The sequence below is a fragment of the Acyrthosiphon pisum genome, chromosome A3 (genome assembly GCF_005508785.2).
Source record: "Acyrthosiphon pisum isolate AL4f chromosome A3, pea_aphid_22Mar2018_4r6ur, whole genome shotgun sequence".
Taxonomy (NCBI): Eukaryota; Metazoa; Arthropoda; class Insecta; order Hemiptera; family Aphididae; genus Acyrthosiphon; species Acyrthosiphon pisum.
In genome coordinates this window covers 22,007,515-22,019,283 of record NC_042496.1, presented here as the reverse complement: position 1 = coordinate 22,019,283, position 11,769 = coordinate 22,007,515, and the positions used below count along the sequence as shown (strand labels likewise).

General features: G+C 29.4%; 2 protein-coding genes across 3 annotated transcripts; one reads left to right on the top strand and one right to left on the bottom strand.

Moving 5' to 3' along the window:
- Nucleotides 1-3,368: 3,368 nt before the first annotated feature.
- Nucleotides 3,369-6,009, bottom strand: LOC100169444 (protein SEC13 homolog). Its single transcript, NM_001326666.1, is given in 2 exon segments — nucleotides 3,369-4,468; nucleotides 5,852-6,009. A coding segment is annotated over 1 exon segment (909 nt). The 5' UTR covers nucleotides 4,435-4,468; nucleotides 5,852-6,009; the 3' UTR covers nucleotides 3,369-3,525.
- Nucleotides 6,010-6,120: 111 nt separating this feature from the next.
- On the top strand, nucleotides 6,121-10,311 carry LOC100160549 (cysteine--tRNA ligase, cytoplasmic). 2 transcript variants are annotated; one of them, XM_016806270.2, is made up of 11 exons: nucleotides 6,121-6,270; nucleotides 6,657-6,874; nucleotides 6,938-7,253; nucleotides 7,314-7,454; nucleotides 7,534-7,744; nucleotides 8,055-8,290; nucleotides 8,374-8,607; nucleotides 8,680-8,824; nucleotides 8,888-9,096; nucleotides 9,341-9,715; nucleotides 9,808-10,311. In XM_016806270.2, the coding sequence occupies exons 2-11, from the start codon at nucleotides 6,696-6,698 to the stop codon at nucleotides 9,931-9,933; spliced, it is 2,172 nt and encodes a 723-aa protein (XP_016661759.1). In that variant the 5' UTR covers nucleotides 6,121-6,270; nucleotides 6,657-6,695; the 3' UTR covers nucleotides 9,934-10,311. The 2 variants fall into 2 exon arrangements, with proteins under 2 accessions (XP_016661759.1, XP_016661760.1); XM_016806271.2 differs by having other exon boundaries at nucleotides 6,136-6,270; nucleotides 6,620-6,874.
- The last annotated feature ends 1,458 nt before the right edge of the window (nucleotides 10,312-11,769 follow it).

Here is an 11,769-nt window from a genome sequence, read left to right as displayed (position 1 = left end):
CCCCCCCCCATGAGCACACCCCCTGATCCAGTGGCTATGTTATAAATCTTCAAATTATGGCATTTCAATTTCATGTTATAGTACCAAGAACTTACTTTTAATGAAGGGCATAATTTTACAGCCGGCATATCAACGGTAAGTACGTAGCTTGTCATATTATGTTATCTTTCTATTATAAACTTGAATTGAATCAGTTTGACAGATAAGTACCTACCGCGAGGTACCTACGACCTTCGACCATATATTATATAGGACGCCGGCGTTGGTACGGGCATGGATCAATTGCGCCAAACAAAAATTGTATCTTAGGGTCAATATACTAATTGCGCTTGTATTCAAATTTTCGGCCTGGAGGCTATCTTCAGGTTTAGAAATATTGTTTTTTGATCTAATTCCATCTACATCAACATAAACACTCTAAAATGCTTGAAAATTAAAAACGTATTTATTGATCAATTGATTACTGGTTAGAGGGACTGGTTATAATACATTTTATAACGGTATTGGCAATTTTATGAAACGTTATTATTATTACGGACATTTGATCACGGAAATATGCATTTGAGTGATAGACGAAACAAGTTATCATTATCATACATTTTATATAAATCGATCAAAAAGTAATTTGTTAAATGTGAAGAAAAAAATGTTTATTTATTTATATTATATTATGTATTAATACTCGCATAAAAAATGTATAACTAACTTATAACTTTTAGGTATTGTAAAATGTTTTGAGGGCAATTTGTCTGTTGACCCTAAAATGTATAAAGCGCAATTATTGGTCTATCGACCCTACAATTTTTAGAGCGCAATTGGTATATGAAAAGGTAATTTTAAGCGCAATTGATAAACTCCCATTGGTACGTAAGTGCATTACATAATAATGGTGGATGGTAATACATAATAATATATTTTAATTTTATTAGTTATACGGACTTAGCCCTTTTTGACAATAACCACGGACAAAGATCTTAGTCCGTGACATTATAAAATATAATGTTATAACATTACATAACAAATTTTTTTTGAACAGGATTCTCCATATTTTTATACGCTTTTTAGGGTTCCGTATATGGTAAAACGGGACCCTATTACTAAGGCTCCGCTGTTCGTCTGTCCGTCCGTCTGTCTGTCACCAGGCTGTATCTCATGAACCATGGAAGTTAGAAAGTTGAAATTTTCACAGATTATGTATTTCTGTTGCCGTTATAACAACAAATGCTAAAAATTCTAGAATATATAATACAAGCAGTGTTGCCGACATGTTTATAGCTGATGATTTTACGGAACCCTTCGTGCGCGAGTCCGACTCGCACTTGGCCAGTTTTTTTATTATCAGGCTTTGGGTTTCATTGGGTAACATGAAAATTTACAAGTAAGAAATAATATTTGCGAACGCATCGGCGTTAAACAAGAAACACAAGATATTAAGGTCCACGGAAAACGTAGTTTTTTAGGCGTTGCTAAACTAGTCGGTGGTGTCAGCGTAGGAACGCGGCGGGACGGTTTTCGTCAGAAGACAGCGTGAAGCGTGAGTGCTACAAAAACTATAAGTCGGAGGTAGACGGCGATTTCTATATTTAACTTAATAAATACTTCATACGTTATAACTTGTGTCACTTGAAACTTTATACTGCAACCTCTTCTTTGAAAAACCTAATCAACTTCAACGTTGTCGAACTCAAATTTCTTAACGATAGTGAGATACAGGGGCGGATATGAGGACAAATCGGCTCCCATGGCTCTTTAAATACATGCGTATTATTATTTATTATGTTATAATTATTACATCGTAGTCTGTAAACTAAAATTCTTGTCATCCACCTCCTACAAAAAATACTAAATACGCCACTGGCGAGGGATGACTACAATCTTGTTGCCATCTGTATATTTTTTTGTTTATATCTTACGGAAATAGAAATTACTATATACCTACCTACCTAGTTACCGATTTATTTATTTATAACAATAATTTCTAAATTTTTAAAAAATGTCTAATTTTTTCCAATTAATATGGAACAATTGGGAAACTATCGAACAGATAATTAGGCGGCTGGCGTTGGGAATACAATAGTCATGGATAAAATAAAAAACGGTCCACTTAATAATAGTGTACCCGTAAGTTTTCAGTTTATTACGTTCTACCGCTTTCGAAATAGAATCAGCCTCCCTGAACTGGATGTTGAACGCTGAGCCATGTTATTTAAATATGACTTACCTGCAGCTTATGACTAGTTATGAGTTATAATTTTAATGATAAATTATAATAGCAATTGGATTACAGAGAACCAACCAGGACCAGGGAGCTAGTGACTCCCTCGTTATTAATAAAAATGAATATTTATATAAAAACAACGTTGCTTTCAAATATTTAAGACAATTTGTTTAACCGGAGCAGAGCAATTCTTAAAATATATTTTTTAACCAGACCGATTTGAACCAAGCTCACAAACTTTTTATAACACGGAGAAAAACAACAGTAAAAAAAAAACAATTTTTAAAAATTTTAAATATACCTATTAATTGAAACACAACACAAAACAAAATATATCAATATTAAATTATTATTAGGTACCTAAATCACCGGTAACACTGCAAACCTACAAAAAAGCTAATATTATGTCATAATGACGATTGTCTATACATTCACATAAATGCTTCGTTCTCATTCCTATAATCCTATACAAAATATTTTACAAATCATTTGACATAATATAGATTTAATAGTTTAAAAAAAATTTAATTAATGATAATCGAAGTATTTTAGGTATGGGTCGATTTTCGATATTTTATTTTCAATTTCCAATAATTAGTTCTAAAACTTCTGATATTTTTTGAATTTGAATTATTGAGTTCAGTAATTGGAATATCGAAGATTTACTTTTATACAGTCACAGATTAACTCCACTTATAAAATATTGATATAGGTGTTTTTACTCTCAAACCGTTCAATAAATCATATTGGAAATACAAAAATTATTTTTCAAAACATTTTTGATACTATTAATATTTTTTTTATTTTCAAAATTCGGAGATTTGTATTTTCCATAGGTTACGTCACTTATAATTTACAGTGGTATGCTGTCTTAAAACTTTGTGTTAAAAATGTCTAGAAATACTATCACAACCGTATCTTATACCAATTCCATCCATATTAACATTAATATTTAAATATATACAACAACAAAAATATGACAACCATTCATAATAACCAGTCAACACGTCAATGGTTGATTATTATTTATTATTATATTGAATTATAAATTTATAAGACCACATACAGTTGATACATCTAAATCTTATATTACATTTGAATCTAATTAAACATCCAGACAATATTAAAAAGGATAAAACTTTATATTTCATAGTTAAATTACATTTATTTTTTTTCAATGACATAAAAAAAAAAAAAAAAACAATACCTAATATTCGATTATTAGATTCCCATTTAGCAAATTTTTTGTACATTTTTATTACAAAATATTTCAAAACATTTAAAAGTAAAAATATTAAAATAAACATTTAATCTTCCACTCCTTTAGTATCATCAATATCACTGCAACTGATCCAATGACCAATTGTATTCTCTTTCCATAATGATACTTTATTGGTTTCAGCAGACACTGCAAGTACATTACCAATTTTTGACCAGCTTACAGTCCAAACACGGCTATCAAACAAATGCATTCGTACAGAAGACCATTTGGAATAATCATCGCTATGTGACACTACAACAGTCTTATCTTCAGAACAACTTGCAATTAATTGTCGATTATCACCAATAGTACACGTCCAAGCCACATCACGAACCCAATCTGTGTGACAATTTATTTCACCAACTTGTACCCATTGATCATTTTCAACAGTCCATATTTTCACTAAATTATCGCAGCCACCACTTGCTAATACTAACTTTTTACCAAAGTCTGTTTGATCAGATCCAAATAGTAATTCTTTGTATGGAGCCCAAGCTACAGTATTACATCCATTATGGTGGGCACTAAATGACTTAGAAGACCATTCTTTGTTGAACACATGAACTCCAACAGACCCATCTGAACTCGCACTCGCTAAAATTGTGCCATGTTGATGGGGTGCCCATGCAACAGCATTAACTGAAGATTCATGAGTAAATTCAAATATATTAAACCAATCATTTGATTCTTTCCATACAACAACACGTTTATCGTAAGAACAAGAGGCTAATAAATGTCCAGATACTGGATGGGACCAACAAATTTGCCACACAGGTCCGTGATGACCCTTAATGTTGGCCAATAAAGTTTTGTTACCATTGTTTATACTATAAATTTTGATTGTTTTATCACTAGAGCATGTAGCTAAACGTTGACCATAATAATCTAGTTCAGCGTCATGAACTTCGCCTTCGTGTTCATTCAAAATTAAGCCAGTCATAGGTACCATTTTCATATTAATCCTCCAAACAAAAACAAATGTAGAATATCTGAAATACAATTTAAAATAGAATTATTAATTTCAGTTCAAAATGTACAAAATAGTAAACATGAAGTAATAGCAGTTTCATAAAATTTGACAACAACAAAATTTATAAAATACTGGCTGTATAATCTAGGGATAAATTAAACTGATACAGTCGATAGTACTTGGTAACTTTTTTTCTTACTTGTAGCCAATTGCAAGCAGATATAAATAAAATAAATATATATATGGTACATGGTTATGATTTTAAAATCATTAATAGCGGGTAAGGCAGTAAGCCACCCTAAAAAAACTGGCCAAGTATTATCTAAAGCTTCGTTGAATTGTCATAATCAGTTGAGTATTTTTTAATATTATAAGCCTCACAATAAACGCTTAAACTTTTATAAATTTAATATGTGAGGTGATTTCTTTTTAGTTTATAAACCTTAACCATTTTAATATACAATATACAATTATGTTACAATAGCTGTTACTTAATTTTACATTTATATAGAATAGCTATTAGACTAAATAACAAAATGTAATATAATACAGAAAATTATATCATCAATTATATTATTAAAAGTACAAAAAGTTCCAAATTTGGCTACAACAAAAAACCGAGCAAAAAACAAAAGAAAAACTACGGTGATTGGAGGGAGGGGCAATTTTCCCTCCTCATGGATCCGCATTCTAGGTGGTTATTCAACCCATCATAAGACATACTGTTTTGAATTATATAGGTATGCACAGACTTCATATTTTGTTATAAATAATGATCCAACATAAACTAACTATTCAAAATGAAAGTTGGTCAATTCAATAATACTTAACTCAGTTGTATAAAAGTTGCTAAGTCGGTTATACCTAAATTATTTAGTTTTTTCTAAATAACAAAAAATTCAGTCTGTCATGATCTTAAATGTTATTATTAGAAAGTATATACCCAGATTCTTATTGTTATTTATTGCATTTTTGAAATATAAAGTTTAATTGAGATAGTAATATTTTAATGTTAATTATGCATATTACAAAACAATTGTGTAAAGAGTACTACCCAACAATTGAAATATTTATTATTTTTCTGAGGGTAGAAATACAATAACTACTATTCCAGTTTGAATTTACCAACTAGTTTAACTTAATAGGTACTCATTTCCAACCTTTTAACTATCTAGTGATAGGCTTGAGACATTAGCAAATACCAATGATAATTTATCATATTTATAAATTTAAATACCCAACCACTTGCTTAAGACAATTAATTTTAATTATATAAAGAACAAATACCAATTAAAATTAAATGTATCGAATGCACCTTATCAAAATAGCTACTTTTTAATGAATGTTACAATAACATTAGACAGTAACGATATACAGCGAAATAATAAATAATCGAAATTACCTTTAGTGACAGTTTGATTAATCCAACAACGCGTTGATGAATTCCGAACGAACCGTTTGAAAGCAAATTTGCACAATTCACAATTCACGTCATAATATACCTCATTCACTTGCAAGTGCCAAGTTACAACTTTCAAGTTACAGATAATAGGTAAGCATAACTATAATATGAGTTATTTTTTTTTTACTTTTGTATCTGATAAGGAAATTAAAAATGCCAATCTGTCAACGCGGCAGAATGATAAGACGCGATTAGTGTTATCACTTTGATATTATCATTTTCTCATGGGCCGATCACCGTGCGGCTTTCGGTCTTTCCGATGATAAATTATGATGCACACGATTCATTAGAATGTGGATTCGACATTTGTAAATTGTGATTTGTAATTGATCTGACTTGAAATCCTGCTGTGGACTTTGGTGAGTATTATAATTATATTGTTATCGTGTGCGCCCTGCAGTAATGTAAATGAAACTCAAGTGTACATACGTTTAAAACTCGTGCTTAAGCAATTTGGTAAAAACACTATACAATCATAGTCTACTACAACTGTGTGGACTACGCGATTTTGATTGATACGTGCTTACGTAAGTACTTTCTTGTTTATCATTTAACTGCCTACTCCAAAACCTAATATTGATGTGGCGTTGACGTGTTTAGAAACAATATTTGTTTACTGTTGTGGCAACGTGTATTTATGACAAATATACACAAACACAAACAAGCATTAAACAATAGTTTAGTGACAATTAATTACATTTTTGTTAGATATCCTCTAGTGAATAGTAACAGGATATTCCTTTAGAATTTAGATACCTACTGAATTCCATAACATACTATCATAATGGCAAAGCGAAGTCAACCAGCATGGTCTAGTGACAAAATGTCTGATACACCTCGCTTAAAGTTATTCAACAGCTTGACGAGAAAGAAAGAAATATTCATACCAAAAAATGGGAATAAAGTGCATTGGTATAGCTGTGGGCCTACAGTGTATGACGCTTCACACATGGGGCATGCACGGTAAGTACACATGTAGTCTAATATATTTTTTTTAAAGAATTTATTATGTTTCTTACTTCTTAGGAGTTACATTACGTTTGATATACTACGTAGAGTATTGAAGGATTACTTTCATTATGACGTTGAGTATGTCATGAATATCACAGATATCGATGACAAAATAATCAAACGAGCACGACAATTACATTTGTTTGAAGAGTATGTAAAGACAGCTACCGATAAACAAATTGTGCAAAAAGATATTATTCTGGCTCTAGGTGACCTAAAAAAGGATATTGAACAGATGGACCCTGACAAAAAAGTTATGACATTAAAAGCTATAGAGAAATTGACCTCTATTTCTCAACTAATTGAGGGCTCATCGTTGGATGATATAAAAGTATGTTAAAATTAATCATTTTTTTCATTTTAAAGAATTCTAAACTAACTTTTATTTTAGTTGGCCCTGAATGAAATCAAAGATCCATTAGGTGCATATTTAGACACATTAAATAGTGAAGATGTTCCTGACAACAGTATATTTGAATCTCTACCCAGATTTTGGGAATCAAATTTCCACTCAAATATGAGCTCTTTAAATGTTGAGTATAATAATTATTTTTAAATTAAATATTAATATCAAGACTTACAGAGTATGTATGTTATTTTTTAATTGACAGATTTTACCACCAGATAAACTTTCTAGGGTGAGTGAGTATGTTCCTGAAACCATAGCTTACATAGAAACAATAATAAAAAATGGTTATGCTTATGAATCTAACGGCTCAGTATATTTTGATGTTGCCGCATTTGATTCTCAACCTATTCACCATTATGCTAAGTTAGTTCCAGAAGCATATGGAGATTCTAAATCACTTCAAGATGGAGAGGGTAATTAATAATATTTATAGAAATCATAAAAAACTATAATATTAAAAAGTTAATTTAGATTCTAATTTTAAAATATTTTTGTTTAATATTATGTTATTTAAAATTTTAAATTATGTCTGAACCATTTTTTTTCTGTATTTTTAATTTTTTTTAAAAAACAACTAACATTAAACTTTAAATACAATAGATAGTAGACTGTAGTACATACTAACTAAATATACTTCTATTAGGGCAATAAAAACTATTAACATATTAGAAAATGATGCTCTAATAATTAAAAATGTAAATAAAATATAATATAATATTTTAGGTGATTTAACAACTAGTGCAGTTAATGAAAAACGTTCTCCTAACGATTTTGCACTTTGGAAAAAATCAAAAAAAGGTGAACCGTGGTGGGACTCTCCTTGGGGAAAAGGGAGACCTGGCTGGCATATTGAATGTTCTGTTATGGCTTCCTGTATATTAGGCCAAACATTAGATATTCATACCGGTGGCATTGATCTAAAATTTCCACATCACGATAATGAAATTGCTCAAGCTGAAGTAATTACTAGTATAAACTCGAGTATAAATCAATTCATTCATTGCCTTAAAATTAACAAATATAACTATTATTTGTCTTGCAGGCCTATTATAACAATGAAGAATGGGTTCGGTACTTTTTGCATTCAGGTCATTTAACAATTTCAGGATGTAAAATGTCAAAGTCTCTGAAAAACTTTATCACTATTGAAGATGCTCTCAAAAATAATACATCAAGACAATTGAGACTCGCCTTTTTGTTACATTCATGGAAGGACACTTTAGATTATAGCGAAAGTACTATGGAGTCAGCGATGGCTTGTGAAAAACTTCTCAATGTTAGTCTAATATGTTTATATTATCATATAGTTATTGAGGTTTTTGTGACTAATATTTAATATTTTTTTTAGGAATTCTTTTTAAATGTAAAAAATGTAACTAGAAGAAATTATGTTGATAAATTAGCTATTGGATATTCAAAATGGTTAGCTTCTGAAATAGAGTTGAGCAAAAAGTTTAGTTTATGTAAATTAAATGTTCATGCAGCATTGTGTGGTAAATTTTAATTGTAAATTGTTAATAAACAATATTATTTTAATCATTGAACAATTTTTTTAGATAATATTGACACAAAGGCAGTATTAGAAGCAATCAGAGAATGTATATCAGCCTGTAATGTATATTTAAGAGACTGCACTTCTTCTGCTATAAATCATATGTTATTGTTGGACATAGCTAAGTACATCACAGAAATATTGAAAGTATTTGGCATTAAAACAGCTGATGAAATTGGATTCCCAGTAAGCGAAGGGAATTCTTCAAACGATGTAAGCTTCATATTTATTTGTTATTCGTTTATATTCCATTCACGTTAAGATACCTCAGCAGCAACCAGTTTTTGTTTCCCATCAATTAGTCATTTGTAAGCCTGAGTACTGCGTACAAGTTTGCTGCCGAGTTTCCTTCTAAACGTGAATGGAGTATTGAATTATTTATTATTGGACTATAATTGCACATACATAGTTAAATATAAAAAGATAAACATTAATAATCAATCAATACTGTTTTTAGGTTGAGACTATTGTCACTCCATACCTGAACATTTTATCAGATTTTCGCGACTCTGTTCGTGCTATTGCTCGCTCAATAGGTTCTAAAGATATACTTATACTGTGTGATAAACTCAGAGATGAAACTCTGCCTGATAATGGAGTTCGTTTAGAAGATGCTGATGGAAAACCTACTGCCATTAAATTTGTGGGACGAGAAGCAATTTTACGTGAAAAAAAAGCAAAAGCTAAAGCAGAAGCAGATAAACTTGCTGAAAAGGAAAAAAAGAAAAAAGAACAAGATCAAGCACGGGCGAAAAAAGAAGAACTTAAAAAAATACATCCTAAGGATTTGTTTAAATTAGAAACTGACAAATATTCAGAATTTGACGAAAACGTAAATGCTTGTATTTCTTATATTACAAATATTATTATTATTTTTTTTTTTTTACTGATTAGTACATATATTTTGTTTTAAATTATTTATAGGGTCTACCAACTATTGACAGTCAAGGTAATAAAATTAGTAAAGGATTGACCAAGAAGTTACAGAAAATTCAATCAACTCATGCAGCACAACACAAGGAGTATTTAGAAAGTATTGACAAAATTTGATACAAAAATAAAAATTGAAATCATATTTGGTGTTTTATTTTATATTAACAATATATTGTATTCATTCACTTTTAATTTATTTTTTAATTTATAATGTATAAAATGCTGTGTCTAAAAAGTTATAAAAGCTATTAGTAATAACTAGTTAGTATGTTATTTGGTTGTTTTAGACTTTTTAGATATTTCTTAAGCTATGCACTATTTATTTTACATTATTGGTGACAGTATTATTGAAATAATCAAAAATAGCCTAATTTATTTTATTTATATTTTATTGACATTAACAAATGTAAAAAAGTAATTGAACTAATCCGTGACTTGAAAATAATTTTGTGTTTTATAATAACTTTATAAAATTAAAATTGTCTTTATACATTTTTAAACTATGCACACTCTTTTTTCAAACCCAGTGCCGGTGCAAACGGTACATTGCTCCGGGGTCCCAGCATTCTGTCATAATATAAGACTTATGATATTATGGATATCAAAGTATCATAAGTGGTATACTGGTATAGTCATAATTAGTGCAATGACTGTTTGTTCAGTAGCGTAGCCAGGATTATGAAATGGGGGGTGTTTTAGGTATAGATTAAAACCAAGTTTTTACAGTTTTAAATTAATTAATAAATAAATTTACAGTTCAGGACTTGACTTGTTGCACTAAAAATTCTCAAATACGCTTAAATATATGTACAATGTATCAATATTTTTATATTATTTTTGAAAAATCATAAAACATATTGCAATTTACTTAATAAAAAACTAAAAAATAAGTAGGTATATAAACCTGATAAATAAATAAATAACAACTTAATTTTTAAAAATACTGGCATACAAGGTAGTGGCTTAATGAAATTTTATAAGAATCCCAAAAAATTGTCTCACACTGGGGCCGATACTAATCGGGATTCATACTAATTTAGTATTCGGTAAGTAGGTACCTAACTATAAAGTTAACTTATAACATTTATTTTTCTATTTTTGTGCCAAATATCTTTTTACAATTTAATTTACATAAATTAATGTATAATTTTGTCATCACGACCAAATGTCCAATCTTTTTCAAACTACATTTTCCAAGAATTTTGCTGTAAATGTTTTATCCATGAGATATACTAATATTTATAATTTAAATATTAAAACAGGAGGCAATTTAAAATTAAATAAACACAAACAATTATAAACTTTGAAAACACTATTTACGTAAGTAAAAAATTTATTAAAAATGTATTGAATATTATTTTAAAAATATCCCTATATTGCGTACACGATGAGTAGTCGAAAAAATGTTTCGATTTTCAACTTCACTAACTTTTCTAGTGGGAAAGTGTATCTAGTTAGAGTCAACATTTAGAATTATTAGACGGTTTCAAAAGCGTCGGGAAAAATAAAAAAAATGAAGGAAAACCTTGAATTTTTACGAAAAATCAGTTTTTGACAATACAAAGTTGTTTGGTGTACCTTAAAAACAAATTACCGTAGATAGGTTAGGTTAGGTTATATTTTCTATATATGCCATAAATATTTTAGATAAGTACCTATATAGGTACGATATTTTTTTTTAATCATTTAAAATTCAAATTTTGACAAAGTTCGTCAAAATCACGAAAATATTTAGTCATGCTTTATAGGTATAGGAAGCGAACATTTTTGAAATTGTCAACATTTTTATCCTTTTTTTCATTAAGCCCCGCAAGCGCGTACACAAAAAAATATTTTTTTTTGGTGGGGGGGGGGGGGGTTTGGTTGTACATTTTCGTACTTATATAATCTAACCTAACCGAGAACCTAACAAGAAGTTTACACAATTTCAATTATAGTAAGTACTATTTATTT